We start from the raw sequence: 19,855 nt of genomic DNA, 5'->3' as shown, positions 1-19,855 counted from the left end.
GTTGCATCCTTCATGCTGCTCCTTCCCCTCCCGAAAACCTCCGCAATCCCTTTCAAGCTGCTCCTCTCCCGCTCCCCTGAGACTCGCCGCATCCTGGGCACGTTCCCACTGAAATATCTCGGCCTTTCTACCACTGAAGTCTCCCACGTCGCTTCGCTCCCTCCCGCTCACAATCGTCCCGAAGGTGAGCGTCCCCTTCGCTGCCGCCGGCTCCCCACGGCCGCAGCCGAGGTGCCAGATCCTGGACATATAGGGAAGAGCAGCAGCTGTAATCTGAGCTCGCAGCAATTAGCTGGGAGCGCGGCGAAGTCCCCGCCGGCCGCCGCGTCGGGCTCAGCATCTGCGTCGTCCTCGGCCGCTCGTGCTGTCACCGTGGGGTAAGTAGGGCCCGGAGAGCCCAGCGCGGTGTGTCCTTACCCGTGTCCCCATCCTCCTGGGCTCGAGGAGTGTGGTTTGTGCTCTGCAGGCAATGTGATACTGAGGGGTGCTGGAAACGTGGTCGCTTCTTGGGTGGAAATTGCAGTTTTGTCCCGGCGTGGTGGAGGAGTTGGGAAAGGAGCTGTGGGGTGACGGAGATGGGCTGTGCTTCTAAACAGGGGGTGAGGAATTGCTGGTGCTTGGTTGGAGCAGGAGTGCTTGGGTGGAGGATGCTTATGGGAAAGTGGCAGTGCCTGGGTTGTGACAGTTCATAGCAAAGACTTGCTCGTGTCTCCTCTCTGTTTGCTCAAGTGATTCGAGCATCCCTGATCAGGTCTTGGAGCATGGAAAGGTAGAGATTTCCCACCAGGAACCCGATGCCAAGCAGCTCAAAGTTGTTTTCCCCGCAGCGGCAGCAGCTGTACCACTGTGGCCGACAGATCCATTGTGCCCAGTGGGATGGTCATGGCACCTTCATGGCACCTTCCAGTGGTACTTTCCCCACGGCACCTTTTTCAGTACTCTGTGTTCAGGATAAACGTTTCCTGGGCGTGGGTTCTGCCCACATTGATTTCCCTCAAGCTGGAGATGGCTTCTGGAGTGATTTGCATTGGGTGAGAGCATGGGAAAACCCACCTTGGGCTTTCTCTTAACGGAATTTGAAAGAGACTTTGATGTGAGCCTGAGCTGGACCCTATGGCACAGGCAGTATCACACTGTGCAGTGGCTCTTAAGATAGTTTGTGCCCGCGACAGCCTGCATTGATAGAACCAGCAGTTCCTGCATGACCTCTAGATGCGGCAGAGCCCATCAGCGCTGCATCCCATCTCCTTCTGCCAGTGATAGAAATCTGCTTGAAGGCAGTTGTCCTTTTGGTCCCATTGCTCCCTATTTTCCCATGGTGCTTTTTAGCAGTTGGGCAATCCTCCTGGGCCAGGGCAGGAGGGTCAGTGCTGTCCCTCTAAACCTCTTGGCGTGGGCAGGATGAGAACACACCATCCTCCGATGGGAACTCATGTCACCATCGGGTCCCTGGGCAATGACACAGCTGGGGCACAGGACAGGCAGAATTGGGGCTGGATGATTTCACCCATGCCATTATCTGCTCCCAGTCCCACTGGTTTGGGGCACAGCCTGGCTCACACAATGCCCTGGCGAGGAGCCGGGCACGTATCTCGATTTGGGGACAGCGGCACGCGCTGGGCACGCGGGACTGATGGCTGCCACGTGGTAAAGGGGAGTGGATGGGGCGGCTGTGCAGACACCCCAAGGTCACCTATCCAAAAACACCCTCTCATAGTGTCCAGGAGGATTTTCTGGTGGAGGATGGAGACCATTGTGGTTGGGGATTTGTACATCCCACCAGGATCCCAAGCTGCCAGCACAGGTTGGATGGCTGCTATTGCATTTCACCTCCCAGTCATCTGTACCCAGAAAGGGGTTTGCTCCAAAAGACACTGGGCAGAACCAGGCACCTCCATCACCACTGTCTCAGTTCGAGGGGCTCTAGGGGCAACCCCAATGTGTTCTGCCTGTGGGATCAGATCCCCGAAATGGCTGAGCCCATCCTGCGGGATCAGATCCCTGTGGGACACATCATGCAGTATGCTGAGTGAGGCTGGGGGCTCGGTGGGCACAAGCAGGCTGGGAAACCTCCCCTCCCCCTGACTAAATCCCTTCCCTGGCGCAGGACAGTAGGTTACGGGACTCAAGCAGAGGTTGGATTTAAGGAGATTACAACTTCTCCCCCAGGATAATCTAGAAATTCAATTAAAACTCTCTGTCTCTCCTGGGCTGCAGCAGGGCCACGGGGCACCCTGCACCCTGCAGCCATGGCTGGGGAGCACTGGAGAGAGCCCCCCAGGCTCAAGCCAGGTAAGAGCTGACCCTTTACCCCATGGCTTTCCTAGGGAAGATTTACCAGGGGGGAATTAATCCCAGGATGGAGTAAGGGTGGTAGGGGGAGGGGCTGTGGGACCCCAGGGGTTTGAGTGCGGGTGCAGCCATCTGGATGCATCCCTGGGGTTTCATGTGTCCCTCAGTGCTTGTAGACCCTGCCAAAGCATTCAGCACCCCCCCCCACCACCACTTGCCCTCATCCTCACCCCTCACCATGCCCCTCGCTATCCGGCGCTGCGGATGTGAGCAGACAGACAAACAGCTGAAATATCCCGGGAGATGGGATTTCAGACCCAGCAGGGTGGCTGCAAGCTGGGGGTCACCACGGGTGATGTGGTGTTTCCTGACTCCCCCTGCGTGCATTCCAGGGTCCCCCATTCTGGTTACGGGTACCGCTGGGTGCCCTGGTCCCACCGTGTCCTTGTGCCTCAGTTTCCCTTCCGTGTGCACCACTTAGGCTCATTGACAGCAATGTGAGGCTCTAGTGAGGTTGGTGTTATTTCCCCACCTTGTCCCTGCTGAAACTGAGCAGATATTTCTCATTAGGAATGCGCCGTTGTGGGAGATCTGCCCGTCCTCCCTGTCAGCACGGGGGATGCAGGGGGACATTTATCTTTGGGACTTTGTCAGGGCCTGGCTCGCCTCACATCAGCTCTTAATTAATTGGAAATGTGCAAAGATGGGATGGCAGCGAGGCAAATGATTCAGGCAGAATAATTCTCTCCCCCAGACTAAGACCGGGTCCTGCAGGTGAGCCCCATGACCCCACAGTTTTACAGATTCCCAGGGTTGGGTTTCCGCATCAGGACTCCTGCTTCACACTGACATTACCACCCCACTGCTGGGGCATGAAGGTCATTGCTGTGGGAGATAAGGACGTTATCTCCTGCTGCAGGGCAAGCAGCAATGCCCGCAGTGACCTCCTTGTGCCGTCCCATCAGCTCATGGGCTGTCACCTCTGCTGGACCCACACGCCCTGGCTGCTCGTCAGGGTAAGGTGTGATGCTAAATCACAGCAGCTCGCTTAGTTGCCTGTAGCCAACTTTTCCTGGCGCGCTCGCTGTCTGTTATTGTAACGTTTAGGCCCGTTTTAAGAAAAATAAATAAAATTAGTAGTGCTGTCGGCGGGTTGCTCGAGACGCTCGGGCTCTGCGGGAAGCGGCTCTGCGGTGGGAGCTGGGTGGCTGCAGGCGTCGTTGCTCCTAATGTCAGCTAATGAGCTGGCGTCAGCCATCACAGCACAGAGCCCGTGGGGAGCTGGGGGCTGCCCCTCTTGCTATTAGAGTACAGGAGTCCTGTTGGGGTCTTTCTGTATTAATTCTCTGCAGTGCGTGTTGAGGATGGGGCTCACGGGTTCTGTTAAGGTGTGAGTTTCTTCCCAGGCTGGGATGCTCCAGCAGTCTCGATGCGGTTGCAGCACCAGCGTGGGTCTGTGTTCAAATTAAAAGCAAATTCAGCTTTCAGCGAACTCTGTTTCAAAACAAAACTGTGCTAAATAAAGTGAGAGCTGCGAGCGAGCGCGTGCTCCGGCACAGCCCCGCTGCGCTGCTCTGTGCAGCTGTGGTTTCCCCGGAGCTCTGCTGTTGTCCCCGGGGCTGGAACTGCTCCCGGCTGTGGGTTTGTGTGTGTCGTCGTCCCCCTCCCTCTCCCCCGATGCTTTGATCCCGTGTCGTGGTGGGGGGTTGTGAGGGTTGGCAGTGCCACAAGAGCTGAGCTGGTCTGGGAAAAGTTGGGTTCGCTGCACAGGGTATCCCATAAACGGGTGGGGAGAAACGCTGTGGGATGTGGGGGGGTGGGGGGAGAGGAAAGGAAGGGAGGAAAAGGTGAGAGAGAAAGAAGGGGAAGGACGAAGAAAAGAATAAAAGAGAGAGGAAAATAAAAGGAAGGAAGGAAGGAAGGAAGGAAGGAAGGAGAGTAAAAGAGAAAAATGTAAAAAAGAAGGAAGAAAAAGGAAAAAAAAGAAAGGTGAAAGAAGAAAAGAAAAATAGAAAAAAGAAATAGAGAAATAGAGAAGGAGGGACAGAAGAAAGAAAGATAGGAAGGAAAGGAGAGAACAGGACGGAAGCAGGGACAAAGGATCAGAAGAGGAAGCAAGAAGGGGAGTGGAGGGGTGGTGGCTGTGACAGCCCCAAGTCTGCAGGGCATTACCGGGCTGAGGCAGTGCCTCCACACCACCCGGGCACATCTTCCCCCCAGCACTGCTAATCCAGCCCCAGCTAATCCTCTCACAGGTCACCAGGAACTCATTGCGTTTTGTCCACTGCTCAAATACATCTAGAATTAATTAAAAAAAAAAGCAACAGTAAATTCATCCAGTGACAAAAGCATGTGGCATGTTGCTTGGGGTGCTCGTATGGGGCTGTGGGGCGAGCTGGGGGGTGATGGAGGGCAGGCAGCCTGGTGTGTCTCCAAATGCTCAGTTCTGTGAAAAAGGAGGAGAGAAAAAGCCTATGTAGATGTAGGCGATGTGGTCAGGAGGAGGACGTGGGCTGGGGACCAGGCTGTCTGAGCCACCTGCTCAGTCCTTTTAGCTTGCAGTGTCCATGGGGTGGTTAATATTAACTGTCAATAGGAATTGTTAATGATAACCGTCAGTATTAACTCTTAATGTCTGTTTTTCTCTTTTCATGTCTGAGCATCCCCAGCAGCACAGCTGTGCTGAGTTTTACCTCCAGAGCCATCGCTCTGTTTGCTGATACCCCAAAGTGTGAGCAAGGTGCTTGAAAAACCAGCTTTGGGCATAAAACTGCTCATTTGGATAGCAGCAAGTGGAAATAAGGGACTTGGTGTACAAAATGCAGGCATGCATCAACCTTTTGCCAGAACCTAGGAAGTATGGGTAGTTCGTTGATTTTCCCGCTGGGCTTCTGAAATGATCCTCAAATTTCAGGATGGATTTGGGGAGAATTTATGTAAAAGGAAGCCCAGCAGATCGCTGCTATCCGGGCTGGTGCAGCCCGAGGCAGGCAGTGCCTGGCAATGCTCCCTGGTGCTGGCAGTGATGCTGGGCTGGCCGCCCAGCCTGGCCTGTGTGTAATGGAAAGGGTATGCTTGTCCCTGCCTGTCCCCAGGGCTCTTGCTGATTGCAGGGATCGAGCGCATTGATCAGGCCAGTGGGTACAGAACAGAGAATACAGCCATGAGCCAGGCACCTCTGGGCTGGGGGAGTGGGGGTCTCAGAGGGGTACTGCTGGCAGCAAGGTGTCATCTCCCTTGACACATCCCACATCGTTAAATAATAGTGTTCATGATGGCAGAGGCAGTTTGGGAGACATCTCTTTGGGATGCTTGGGATGTAGCTTCGTGCAGTTGCTTTTGTAGCATGATGTGCCCCCTGTTGCCACTCCAGAGGTGCTAAGGGATAGCAGGATATGTTTGTCTTCCCACACCACGGGACAAGTGCAAGTCCCTAACCCTGCAGCTGGGCCATCCAGACGGGATCAAACTAGCTCCTTGTCCCCTAGCACCACTTCTCCCTTCATTAGACTTGGACATTAAAGCCTATCTGTGACCATAGATGGTTCCATGTCCCAGTGGACTCGTTGGGAAAATTGCTCTCCAGGACATCTGCCCAGAGTGAGTGCCTTCCCGGGGCCATCTCCAACCAGCTGCACGTTGGCTGTGTCCTCTCCCACCCCCGGGCCAGGGAATGGAGGATATATCCACATCTTTCTGTGTTTTCCCTCGACCCTAGAAGAGCTGGTGCTCAGGAGGTCGGGTGACTGCTGCTGTGATGTGCTGGGCAGCGGTCCATCTGGCATGGGCAATGTGAACTGATGGAGCTGCTTTCAAGCGTACCTTTATTAATATCTCTGAGGAAGGAGAGCAGCTTGGCCTCTCTGCTCTCCTCTCCAGCAACCTGACCCTGCTCTGACAGCAGAACTCACAAGGAATGCGAAGGGGAACAATTTTAAGAGAATCCAGTGCAATCCAAGTTTTTTCATTTGCTGGTGTTGTTGCGGTTCTCAGAAATGCTGTCTCCCAGCAGGGTTTGCCATACAAAAGAACAAAGTTTAAGACGTCTTCCTTCCTCACATGTAATTCTGGGGAGCAGCCTTACCATAGAAGCAAGGGAAAGGCAGTGTGGAGGTCTCCACCCAGCATGCAGCCACCACTTGGTGGACCCCATTTTTGCCACGAGAGCTAATGGCCGTCTTTGTTTTCTCATTGCAGAGCCTCTCACGGGAAACTTGTGGTGACGTGGCTGCCAAGACGTGGAAGCCTGGGACTTCTCTTCCACCGCACCAGAATTTGGGGGGTGGGCAGGGGTGGGCCAGGGGGACACCGGGAGTCACAAGACCCTTCTCCTTCATTGTGGGCTTGGCTCAGGGATGACTGCAGGCAGGGTCAACCCTTACAGCATAGTGTCCTCCGAGGAAGACGGACTGAGGTTGACCACCATGCCAGGGATTAACGGCTTTGGCAATGGGAAAATCCACACCAGGAGGAAATGCAGGAACAGGTTTGTAAAGAAGAACGGTCAGTGCAATGTGGAGTTCACGAACATGGATGACAAGCCACAGAGGTACATTGCAGACATGTTCACCACGTGTGTTGACATCCGTTGGAGGTACATGCTCTTGCTCTTTTCCCTGGCGTTTCTGGTATCCTGGTTATTGTTTGGGCTGATTTTCTGGCTAATTGCACTCATTCATGGAGATCTAGAAAACCCAGGTGGAGATGACACCTTCAAGCCTTGCGTTCTGCAGGTCAATGGCTTTGTGGCTGCTTTTCTGTTCTCCATCGAGACCCAAACGACTATTGGTTATGGCTTCCGCTGTGTGACAGAGGAGTGCCCGCTCGCAGTCTTCATGGTGGTGGTTCAGTCCATCGTGGGGTGTATAATCGACTCTTTCATGATTGGTGCAATAATGGCAAAGATGGCCAGGCCCAAAAAAAGGGCCCAGACGTTACTTTTCAGCCATAATGCAGTAGTAGCAATGAGAGATGGGAAACTCTGCCTGATGTGGAGAGTTGGGAATCTCCGGAAAAGCCACATAGTAGAAGCCCACGTACGAGCTCAATTAATTAAGCCCAGAATCACAGAAGAAGGGGAGTACATCCCGCTCGATCAAATAGACATCGACGTGGGGTTTGACAAAGGCTTGGACCGTATCTTCTTGGTGTCCCCCATTACCATTCTCCATGAGATCAACGAAGACAGCCCGCTGTTCGGGATCAGCCGCCAGGACTTGGAGACGGACGACTTTGAGATTGTTGTCATCCTTGAAGGCATGGTAGAAGCCACTGCGATGACGACACAAGCTCGGAGCTCCTACCTGGCCAGCGAGATCCTGTGGGGCCACCGCTTCGAGCCTGTCTTGTTTGAGGAGAAAAACCAATACAAAGTAGACTATTCCCACTTCCACAAAACATACGAGGTCCCGTCCACGCCCCGCTGCAGCGCCAAGGACTTGGTGGAGAACAAATTCCTGCTGCCCAGCACCAACTCCTTCTGCTACGAGAACGAGCTGGCCTTCATGAGCCGCGATGAGGATGAGGAGGATGATGACAGCAGGGGTTTGGACGACCTGAGCCCAGACAACAGGCATGAGTTTGACCGGCTTCAAGCAACGATAGCGTTGGATCAGAGGTCATACCGGAGGGAGTCAGAAATATGACTCTTGGTCCTCTCATTGACTTTTCCGAGGGTATTTTTTTTCCTCCTCTAATCTCTTCCCCTACAACCCGCTCAAATTATGCAGAACAATGCAAGTGCCATAGGAATGCTTGAGAAATTAGTCTTGTTCCTAGTTTTCAGTTTCATCGCAATAACCACTGAGCGGTCTGCAGGAGGGGACGGGGCAGGCACAGCGCTCCCCACACCCTGGGGGGACGGGGGGGTCCCGGGGCACATGTGTCCCGTACTGGCTGTAGGGCTGGGCTCTCCCCATGGGGAAAGCGCGAGCGTCTTCTTGGAGCCGAGATCCAAATAGAGGAAATATCAGGAAACAAACCTTTATCTTTCTTTTTTCCTTTTTTTTTTAATTTTTTTTAATTTTATATATATATAACTGAGCTGCAAACAAAACAAAAATCGCTCTTTCTGGCAGGCAGTATGATTCAGTTGCACAAGAACAACACTTGAAATACCATGCAACGTTAATGTACTTCTTTTTAATTTGGGGAAAGGGGAGGGGAGGGAGGAAAGAGGATTTTTAATTTTTTCAACATAACCTTTGGGAGACTGTTTACCAAAATAATAATAACAATAATATTAATATTAGTAATAATAATAATATTAAATCTGAAAGAAATGATTTGGTATTTTTTAAAAGCGAGCAAGGGAATGAATAAGCTGCAGGGGTCTCTTGAGTGGTGACTTGCTGGGTAGATGCAGGAGCTCAAAGCCAAGGCAGCATCTGATTTTGAGGTGGATTTTTTTTCCACTGGCACTGCTTCACAGGCAGAAAACAGATGTAAGTGGCTGCAGGTCCGTGGCAGTGAAAGCGAGTAGCGTAATTACCAGCAAAGTAGCTAATAAGGAAAAGCCAGACTGCTGTAGAGAGAACCCTTGTAAACACAATAATTAGCCACATTCTGGAAATATTGATCTTCAGGGTGGAAATCGGGCCTGGGGCGTCAGCTGCTGAAGTGCTGCGTCTCCAGTGGGGAATTCATAACTTCCACCAGAACTAGGATGAAAAAATGAAAAGCACAAAAGGCAGACTGGAAAGCTCTTGAATTTGGGTATTTTCCTATTCCACCAACCAATGTAGTATTTTCTTCTTCAAAAAACCATTTGTAATGTGGAGATCAAGGTGAAATGTGTCTTGCTGGGTTGCATCTCATGTAGCCCAGAAGTAGGACGTGAGCATTGTCCATGCCACCTCTGCCGGGCTGGGATTTGTGAATTCCCCATTCACTGGAGAGTTCTGTTTGGAGGCAGATTCTTTTCCAAAACCAACAGATGCCAGTCGGGAAACCCACCATGTCCTGCACATCACCCTGTCCCCATGTCCCAGCCTTGAGGTGGATTGTGCCTTAGAGATGCAAACTCACACGCGCTCATCCCACGCCCATCCCACCCATTCCCATCGCTCTGTCCCACCATCTGCTGCCCTTTGGGCTGGTCTTGTTTGCATGCTGGTTTGCCTTTAACTAACATAGAATCATAGGATCATTAGTGTTGGAAAAGACCATTACGATAGCCAGTTCCAACCGCCAACCCATCCACCACCATGCCACCAAACCTTGTCCCTACTATACCATGAGGCAAACCGTGCCGTGCATGGGAAGCCTTCTCTTCCTTTGCAAGGAGGGAAGTTGGGAAGATGTAGCTCACTGCTCCCCTCATGCTGGAGCTGAATATGGCTCCCTGTGCTGCAGGAAGGGCTAGGGTCCTGCACCCGGCTTCAGCCATAAGGGCTTGGGAGAGGGGTCTGCAGCAGTGCTTCAGCTCCATGGGCTCCTGGCACTTTCCTCTCCCCATCCCACTACAGGCAAGCCATGTCCAGGCGTGATAGCCTAGTCTAAATGCCAGCAGCACAGGTAGGATTTGTCCTCAATCCTCATCCCTATCTCATTTTTGCAAAGAGTGTCCCAAATAGGGCTGTCCCTAAAACTGGGGACACACTGGGACTTGCCATCGGGCACCATCCACGACTTTCATCTTTCTGATGAAGTGACACATCGCCATCCCATCGCCAGTCCCTTTGCACCAACGGGGATGGATTTGCCCCCCGTGTTTTGCCCCACAGCATCCAGGGGGGGTGGGCAGGGCAACGGGGAAGGGGCAGAGAGATTTTGTGTGCGCACTACTTATTTATTTTTTTAAAGAAATGCTTTTAAGTGGTTTTAGGTTCTTTTGAATAAATAATAACTCTATTAAAAGGTGCACATCTTGCTGCTGTAGGATTCTCAGAGGGTTAATTTCTTTATAAATATATATATCTCACAGTAAATATTTGTACAAAAAAAAAAAAGAGGGAAAAAAAAAGAGAAATAGAGATGTCTTTAAGTAAATTATTGCTTTTAAAGGAACTTATATGATTGTACAGTGTTACCTGGGAGAGTAGAATAATATATACAGAAGTATTTTTAAACTACTGCGTAGGGAGGTGGGGGGGATGAGCCCACAGAGGCCAATTTGGGGCTCTCCTCTGCTCGTGTGGATGTGTCCCCTCCCCAAACCCCACTGTGAGGCTCTAGCTCTGTCGGTTGCTGTACCTGCACGGTACAGTCCTTGTTCTGGACATGGGTGTGCTGGTACATGGTGTACAGATATTATTTTTGCCTGTTGTGAGTGCTCAGAGCTCCTGGTTGCTTTATGACCACCACAGAGCTCAATGGAGGCTGCCTCGGTTGGTGGTTTTATTGCATGTTGTGAAAGAGAATTGGGAAAAAAGGCAACAAAAAGCCCCAACGTGGCAGGTGCTCCAAGGAGTGGCTGAAATGCTCTCAGGGTCTGGGTTCTGGTGTGGGATCCTCCAGAAGGGCTGCTCAAAGCTGAGATGGTGGACTCCCCAATCAATCCTTGTCAAGACCACAGAGTACAGCTGGCATTACACTGATCCTTGGAGGATGGGGGAGGTGGGGAAGGCACAGCCCCAGTCACCCTCCTGGCAGCATCCTATGCTGCGTGCCCATAGCCCCCCAGCAGCCCCGGGTCGGTGTGAGCCTTGAGTCCTCATAACCCAACGGAGTGCACTTCTCTGTCGTTAGGGCTGGGACAATCACTGAGTGCTTCACCTCCCGCGATGCGGTGCCTGCTCAACCTTCAAACCTTTTGTAGGAAGTGAATCCAGAGCCACCTTTTCTATCTTTAATAAGGTAGAACAGAAACGTTTTATTTTTAAACCCTCCTGCTCTTTTCCTTTCTTTGTGTGCTGACAACCAAAAGAACCCCCCTCCTCCCCAACCCCACTCCATTGCCCCATTTCTGTGCTTGAGTGCGTGGCCAGATTCCGCTCTGCCACCCCCCCCTCAATTCAGGGATGCTGCCACAGGGGGTGGGCGCAGGGCTGGGTCCGGACGCCCTCCAGCTGTGCACATCTGTTCCGCTGCCCCCATCCCCTGGATGGGTACCACCTCGGAAAAGCCCCATCTTTCCTCCTCCACCCCCAAAACATGCACCTCAGGGCTCTCTCAGGCTCTGCCCCATGCAATGTGGGGACCGAGGCTGGCCCCCAGTTTGACAACTGGGAGCACTGGTTTCCCAGGGGTAAAAGGCAGCGTCAGTTTGCTGGGGACACAGTGACGTGCAGCGGTAGCAAAGTGATGGATGCAATGAAAGTCTCTGTACCTTCTCCACCTCCAGAGTTTCTCTGTTTCATTGCACATATATTTGAGATATATGTGACAATGTATATATATATATTTGTAAAATGTATTTCAAATGAACAAAAAAAAAAAAAGAAGAAAAAAACTGGACCAAATTTTATAGTTAATTTTAAATATAATTATATATATTATATATAAGAGTCTACCAAAAACTATAAATAGAATAGAGAAAATAATATAAATATGTAATAAATGTATTTTGATCTATTTAAAATATCTCGCGTCATGCTGTGTATTTTAAAGACCATGGAGAACTGTCTGGCTGTAGAGTACTGGAAATGGGATTTGTAGGCTGTCTGTTGTTGTATCCTGAAGTATACGTAGATTTTATACGTGCAGCAAACATTAAGCATGCCTTGGGGCCAGTGGGACTGCACTGCCCCAGGAGCTGGTTTGGATAAAAATGGGAGGTTTGTAGGAGTTTCTCAGCAAACATCCCTCTTGCTGCCTCTAGATAGGAGAAAGAAGCCAAATTTGAGTCTCAGTTGTTGCCAAAGGGAGATGATGGCTGGAAATGCACTGGGCTGTGGGGTTACTGGGATGGGAAGGATGCTGAGGTTGGATGTGATTTCGGGGAATGGGGAAACAGGGCTCTGTGGTGTTAAATCAGCACAGCCAAGCCTTAAAACTGGGCTGTTCCGTTCATCCAGCACTGGATGCTGCTCATGCAACCTGAAATCAGCTGCTGAGACAGCACAGGGAGCGGATGGCAGCAGCTCAGCCGTGTGGGGAGCCTGAAGATGGGAAGCCATGACCAGGCAGAAGGAGCACAGCCATCCGAGGCCGACCCACAAATCTTTCCCAAGCAACCTTGTCTGCCCTTGGGCTGCACGAGGATCTGCTTCCTAAGGGCACTGCCTCCTCCAGAGACACCAAGTGGCTGTTTAAACACCTCTAATGGGACATCCTGGCTACAGGAAGGCAGAGTGAGCATGTGGGATGCTCTGCTGGGGTTCATGGCAGGTGGGCAAGATGGGCAATGTGAAGAAATTGTTAATCCAGATTTCTCCAGCTGGTCACACAATGTGGGATGGACAACAATTGATCACCGGCTCCCAGCCACTGCTGCTTGGCTGGACAGACAAATTTCTTCCCTCACAGAGAGATTTTTGCTCATAATGTAGAAAAATCACTGCCAGCCACTCACTGCAATCAGCACAGGTAGGGCTGGCGCTGGGCGTGAGGTGGGAGCGCTGCACGTTTAATTTATCAGGGGGAGACTGAGAGGTGACTTGATTACAGCATTTGTCATGGGGAGAAAACATGAGTCCAAAGAGGTAACTTAATCTACCGGGGAAAGGCATAATAACAGCCTCTTCCTGGAAGCTGAAGCCAGACAAATCTGTCTTAGAAACAAGGAGCGATCTTTTAATAATGATTAGCTATTAGAACAAGCCACCAATCTCTGTCTCTTAATGCCTTTAAATCTGTACCAGATGCTTTTCTGGAATCTTTTTTCTCACTGAGGAGCAGAGAAGGAGCGGTTGGGGAAGGTAGTGGGAAACCTCCCCAGAACACGGGCTGCAGATTGGCTGCAAATTGCCCCAGGGAGGGCACAAGGAAGCCCTGCAGGGCCCTGCTGGGGATGGGCACCTTGCTCCAGCTTCTGCTCTCATGCAGCGTTGACTCTTCCTGCAGCCTACAAACCCGTCGTTTTAGTTGTGGAAGCATTTAATGATTCAGGAGTTGGCAGCTCCCCTAGGGACGGTTTGCACTGCCTTGGTAATTCCTCCCTCGGTGGCTGCTGGTGGCAGAAATCCCCAGGGAGCTGAGCTGAGGCTGCTGCCACAGGGAATTATCCCAGGGTGTTCAGTCCTTGCTTTGTTTCTTCTCTGGCAATCCTCACTGTCAAGGCAGGAGCAGGCAGGGATGTCAGCCATCCTGCAGGGATCCCCAATGGGCTGGGAAGGATGCTGTGCAGCCAGCAGGAAGGATGGGGCTGGTTCTTAGATGGCAACCTCCACTTTTAATACTCAAGTTGTCTTTAACTTGTAAAAAGCTCTCTTGTCTCACCACTGTACTGCCTTTCTGCCTCTTCCCTTTAAGTTCTGGGCACTGGGGAAGTTCTCTATGCCATGCAGAGATTTTTGGTCTTTCCATCTGTGCAGGCAGGAGTGTCGGTGAGGCTCTGCCAGCTCTGGGTTCACACTGGGATGGGACTGAAGTCAGTGTGCTGCATGCTGGGAAGGCCTGGGGGTGCAAGGTCAGCCCCATGGCTCCTTCTCCCAGGCAGAGATATGTTGAATGGGCTCTTGTTGTCTGGCAGCAGCATTACTGCAGCTGCTTGGCTCCTTCAAGTCAGGCCAGCACCAGCCACAAACTCTCTGAACCAAATCCTTGAATTCCCTATCCCATTCTTCCCAGCAGTGCTAAGGCACCACATTTTGGAGAGCTTTGCCCTGACCCCACTACCAACACATCTCCTGCACACAGCCTGGATGCATCCTCCCTCCTGGCTGCCTTACAGAGCTCAGCCCCCCCAAACTCCTCTGCATTTGCTCCATCACCCACCCAAACTGCCCCTTCACCGGCGCAGGCAGCCAGGAGCAGCTCGGGTACCACAGGGCGATACCCAGGGATGCTCGCTTGTAACCATAGCAACGGAGCAGCATCTCTGCTCTCCTGCCAACAATTTGCTTTTTCATCCTGCATTAAGGTGGACCCTCTCTGACTCCTTCCTCCAGCACCGAGAGCTCTCCCAGTGAGGGGTGTGCTCTCTGTCTCCTTGCACCACATTTCTCTCCATCCCACACTGTTTTATCCCCCTGTATAACAGGGGGAACTGCCCCCAGCATCCTGCAGGGAGACCAGGAGCACAGCGCCTGGAGTTTCTCCTTAACACACATTTATGAGTGTCAGTGGGACAAAATAAAGCGTTTCCATACATTTGTTGTTAAAAGGTCACTGTCAAGGTTAAAATCTACTATTTTTTTATTATTATTATTTGTTAAATGGCCTCTTTTAGCAATAGCACACTGGCTTCTTAATACAGCCTGAATGTAATTACCACCCATTAAGTACTTTGTTCACCTTTCACATTTCTCCCCGCTCGGGGAAGGCAAACACATGAGTCAGCGTCCCTTTTTCTGTCGGTTTTAGGCAGTTTCTGTGTGACAAGCCGTCGTGAATCAGCACAACTCTGCCAAGTTCAGGTCACAGCCAACTCAGCTCCTGGAAGGACTGAAGGAGAGACCCCCAGCTTAGGGGAAGGAATCCCACATGAGCACATTTGGAGGCAAATCAGGCACGGTGGTGCTGCTTTAAGGGAAGAAACACGGAAAGGCTGCAGAAGGGATGGGAAGGGAAGAGGAGCTATGTCCGGAGCCCCTTCCCCAGACATTTGATGCTTTCCTCTTCTTCCGGCTGGCACATTTATTTTGGCAATATTCATCGGTGTGTAACGAAGCCCTCCCTTCCTTTGCTGCCTGATGACCCCGTGCAACTTGCTAGGGGCTGTCCTCTTCCAGAGCAGTACTCCTGCATGCTGGCTGCACCACCCATGAGAGGACATTAGGGACAGCATCAGGGTGCCAGCAACGGGGTGACCCCACCACCCCACTCCCTGGGGGCTGCCCCCCACCTGGTGGGCTCGCTGTCCATTTGGGTTCGTGGCTGACTCAGCCCCAGATGGTTGCTGTGAGCTCTTATATAACGGTGTGTTTTGGTGGGGGACGTGGTGAGGAGGTGGGCGCGGGGGCGAGGGAGGGAACAGTGCTAAAGATAAGCCTGGCAATGCTGGCACTGCTTTGCCAGGGGAAAGGCACTGGGGATCAGCATCCCTCTGCCACCACCTCAAATCTGCTCCCAGGTACCACCGCCACCACAGCTCGCTCTGGTGCAGGGTTGCCTCCCTGAAGCCATCCTGAAACATCACAGAAATCATCCCTCTTCCTTAAAATGTTGTATTCTTTTATTTATTTATTATTAGTATTATCTTTTATTTCGTTGTTTCCTTACCAGGGAGCGCAGGAAAATGGTTTTGACAGCAGGGCTGCACCAAATGCCATAGAACATCCTTCATCCCCACCTCACCCTTCATCCCTACCTTTCCCCTCCTTCACCCTTGGTTGTACAGCTGACCAGCACCGCAGTGCGGGACTGTACCAGAAATATGATGTTTATTTCTCTTAAAGGGATGTTTTGGGTGACCTTTCACCTCTGTCGAAGTCTTCCTCTTTTGATCAGTTTACAAATTCAGAGATGACCCTTCGGGTTGTTTGTTGTTTGTTTGTTTGTTTGTTTCTTTTTGAGGGGGGGAATTTTATTTTAGTGCTCTGGACATTTGCTAAATAAAAACGATTCTAACAGGAAGGATGTGCAGGGTGATGGCTTTTCTCATGCAGGTGCCCAGGGGGCTCGGGCTGTGTGATCAATCCATGCAGACCAATGCACCACGCTGGGGCAAGGCCCATCCCCCAGCACTGAGCCTGACTATCACCTAGAGGGTAGTTTTGATTTGGGTGGAACTGCCCTTCCCCAATCCCAGTGGGGACAGTCCTGTGTTTGTTCCCCAGGGCAGACCCTGAGATGGGTTCCCACTGCGAGAGGCTCCCCTGGAGCAGCCCTCTGCCAGACGTTGCCCACTGATCACTTCATCCATCAGCACCACAACGATGCTGTGCGGAGGCGATGGCGAGAACAGGCGCTGGGTATCAGCAGGAGACAGTGCTCAGATGGTGGGGGGAAGTCCACTGCTCCTGATAATTAGGAGAAAGACTAAATAAATCTCATTGTGAAGACAGTGTTGGGGGGGGAAGGAAGCTCAGGGCTGGGCTCCTGCCAGCGATGTGTTTGCAGCACGCTCCATCCCATGCTGAATAAGAAGAGAGGGGCTTTGTCCCCTGGCCAGGTCATGCTAACCGGGCTGTGGCACTGCTGGTCACAGCAGGGCACTCAGGCTGTGTGTTTGGTGTCCGAGTGCCCCTTCCCATGCTGGCCCCAGCATTGCTCCCCAGGGCAGGTATCTATCCCGCAGCCCCCAGCACAGATACAGGTTTACACAGAGCAAGAATCTGGGAATTATGCTGCCAGAGTCTGACCAGCCAAAAATTGTTAAAAATCAGAATATCCGTCGCTGAAATCCAGCTTAAGAGTCAAACCAATCATCCGTACCATCTGCCTCGCCATTGAAGATAATACTACTTTTATTGTTTCCGTAAGCTGCTAAGCAGCTTTTCAGCAAGAAAAACCCTCTCTGCTGGGACATTGGCTGCAGTGGGATGGCCCCATAGCCTGAGCAGGGCACTGTGCAGTGACATTGGGATGCAGTGCATAGCAGGGAGCCTGGAGTGGTGGTGGGCAATGGGGAACTGCTTGTGCTCGGCTGCTGTCACCTTCCCAGAAAATGGACTGCAACACCAGCTCCCCTCCAAGACGTCCCCAAATGTCTCCGGAGGCTCTGGCAGCCGAAGGTGATGTGTGCCAGCCCTGTAACTGGAGCTGGCCCCACTGCTGCCCACCTGACCTTCTCCCTGAGGTATTCTTAGCCCAGGCATAGCCACCAGCTTTCCATCTGCAAGCTGTCCCCAGCCTTGGGCCGGGGGCAGGGAGGAAAGGAGACCTGTGTGTGATCATCCTGCTTCCCAGCGTGCTGGAGGCTTCCATTGCTCTGCTCCTGGAACATGTCCATGCCCCACAGAGTGCAGTCTCTCCCATGGGTGCAGCTGCTGCACAGGTTTCCCTCTCCCAAACCCTTCCACTTCCCCAGGCCTCTCCTCCTGCAGCCTCTCGGGATGAGGGCTCTATTCCCATCATTGACACAAGCATCATTTATTGTACCCTTAGCTGGCATCTTTCCTGGCGTAGAATTAATGCCCTCTTGGCCCCTGGATTTCAAAACAGGGCACGCATGGTGATGGAAAGGTCCAAGTCACGTTGTTGCCCCCTGTCTGTGTGAAGCGGGACACGTGCTTGGGTTGAAGACATGTCGGGGTGACAAATCACCGCTGCCTGTGAGTCTGTTGTGAGTCAGATGGGCTCTGCTCTCCATCCTCCCCAAGGACCTTCCTGGCCCCTTGGCTGCTCTGTGTGCTCCCTGGTCCCACCCCTCCTCACTGCCCAGAGCTTTCCCCAGGGACCTGGCTTGCAGCCAGCACTGACTCCTAATTAGAGAAAGCTGCAATTAGTGGCACAGCCATGGAGAAACCCCAGCCTGTCAATCTTGGCTGCCCCATGGCATTGCCCCACAAGGTCCCTGACACTTTCCTTAATAAGCCAGAAAGGTACAGAGCTTTGAGGGGTGCTCCCAGCCCCACCCCTCTGTGCATGTGGGCAGCTCCATTAAATGGCTGCAGGATTTCATCCAGAAGAGCAGCAGAGCCGTTTTCTATATGGAAGGGCTGAAAGGTGGTATCTGCAATTTCCCATGTGTGTGTTTGTGTACTTTCTGTGTGCAGAGATGTGACATTCGTGCTGGCAGAGCAGAGGACGGTGCTTTGCACCCGCATCCCTTCTGCTGTATTTCCAATCCTACAGAAGAACAGAGGCCCTTTGATCTCAGCTTCACAGACATCCAAGCAGCTGAAAGGCACCACTAGGGTCAGTCCCTTGGCACTGTGCTAGGCTCAATGCAAGCATTGCCAGAGGGGTCCACAGATTTCCATATGCCACAAGCCATAACACAGCACCCGGAGCCACAGCGTCAACGTACATCATCTGCTGTGTGCATGACAGCACACCACACCACCACGCAGAGCAGCAGGGAGGGCAGGAGGTGCACTGTGTTCCTGTTAGACATGGGAACTCAGTGCTGCTGGGCCAGCATCACTCCCTGCTCCCACCTTCACCTCCCAGCCCCTACTGCAGGGCGCTTGGCTGGCTCTGACCCATGTCACACCGCAAGGCTCAGGGCCACCCCAGCCCCACACATGGCCCTGGGGTCCTCACACCCCAGTGCAGCTCTGCTTCCCCGGGAGCTTCCTCTGCGTGCTCCCTAGGCTTTGATTAACTGCAGGCTCCGCTCTCTCTGCAGCCCCCTGGGAAATGAATGCCTCCGGTGATGTGCATCGTTTCCAGCCGCCGGAGGAAGCAGGAGGTGAACCTGCTGGTGGTGGCCACACTCATTGCTGAGGCTGTGGACAAGGCTGGGAAGGGTTCTGGATGCAAGGTGCCCCTGTGATGCTAAGGATACTGGATCCAGTGTGGTGTCTGTGAGTTTCCTCAATATGTCCCAGGGACTCTAAACATTTATTACTATGTCTGAGCTTGCTGAGATTTGGCTGCTATGATAAAAGAGCTTGCTCGGGATTATCTCAACCAGGAAACTGATGGTTCCCCGGTGACAGCATGGGGAACTGGGAGCAAACTGGCATCAAAAACACCCCAGTATGGAAGCCACATTGGAAGGAGGCAACCTCAGTGATGGATTCTGGTCATTGGGAAGTTCTTTGCGTGTCACCTTGGTCACCTCCCTTAACACCCATGATTCTATTTCACCATAAACTAGTTGCCAGGTCCTAATTCCAGTGTCAAGGCAACACCACAGGTTTTGACCCCCAGACACACACGAGTGCAGGGGGATGGGAGGATCCCATGAGCATGAGCTGAGCAGAGAGGAGCAAACCCAAGCAGCAGAGCACAGTGCCCGGCCGCCAGCCAGCCTGCTTGCTGCTCCATGAAAGTGCGCACACGGCACCGGGACAAGCAGTGCCAAGCACTCCTCGGGCACCGTCACCTGATCTCTGCATCCCGCTCCAAGCTTGGACAAAAATAAATCCGGCCGTGCTTCTGTGGAGCCACACTGGCAAGATGTGGGCTGAGCCCATTGTCCCAGCAGTAGTGCTGGTTCCCAGCGAGCGATGGAGCAGTAATGCAGATATCCTCCTCGCCGGTCTCCTGCTGCAGAAAGACCGTGGCTCAGCCTCTGGCCGGAGGTGTTCCTGCCCCGCAGCCCTCAGCCAAGCAGAAAACGACATGTTTTTTCCCCCCGTGTGCATTATCTTGTTGATGGAAGGTTCCTTCCTCGTGGGTGAGGCTGAAGTTTCCATATGGGCTGTTTTCACTGCAATTTTGATTAAGTAGAAGGGAGAAAATGTCTTCACCTTCAATCTGGAAACAAAAGGCCCAAATCCCAGCTCCTGGTTCTGGCTGGGCATGATGCCCCACCCTGCTGTTCAGCATCCTCTTGCTTTGTAAAACTGGCATCTCCTTGCAGCTACCACATTGTCACCAAGCACACAAAAAAATGCCCATGGAAGGTCATGCTGAGGCCAGCCAAACTTACTGCAGTTGCAATTTATGGTGACACTTGGTGCCAAGG

At 52.4% G+C, this 19,855-nt stretch overlaps 1 protein-coding gene across 1 annotated transcript; it reads left to right on the top strand.

The window, feature by feature from the left end:
- Nucleotides 1–271: 271 nt before the first annotated feature.
- LOC100541373 (ATP-sensitive inward rectifier potassium channel 12) lies at nucleotides 272–11,678 on the top strand. Its single transcript, XM_003210604.4, has 2 exons — nucleotides 272–377; nucleotides 6,490–11,678. The coding sequence occupies exon 2, from the start codon at nucleotides 6,648–6,650 to the stop codon at nucleotides 7,935–7,937; it is 1,290 nt and encodes a 429-aa protein (XP_003210652.1). The 5' UTR covers nucleotides 272–377; nucleotides 6,490–6,647; the 3' UTR covers nucleotides 7,938–11,678.
- Nucleotides 11,679–19,855: the final 8,177 nt, after the last annotated feature.

This window comes from Meleagris gallopavo, chromosome 16, assembly GCF_000146605.3.
Source record: "Meleagris gallopavo isolate NT-WF06-2002-E0010 breed Aviagen turkey brand Nicholas breeding stock chromosome 16, Turkey_5.1, whole genome shotgun sequence".
Lineage (NCBI taxonomy): Eukaryota > Metazoa > Chordata > Aves > Galliformes > Phasianidae > Meleagris > Meleagris gallopavo.
The sequence above is the reverse complement of the archived record's forward strand: the minus strand, read 5'-3'. Positions and strand labels throughout refer to the sequence as shown.

Bases quoted from the DNA above. Each gene is read 5' to 3' on its own strand.
- LOC100541373 (XM_003210604.4), top strand. From the start codon at position 6,648: ATGACTGCAGGCAGGGTCAACCCTTACAGCATAGTGTCCTCCGAGGAA.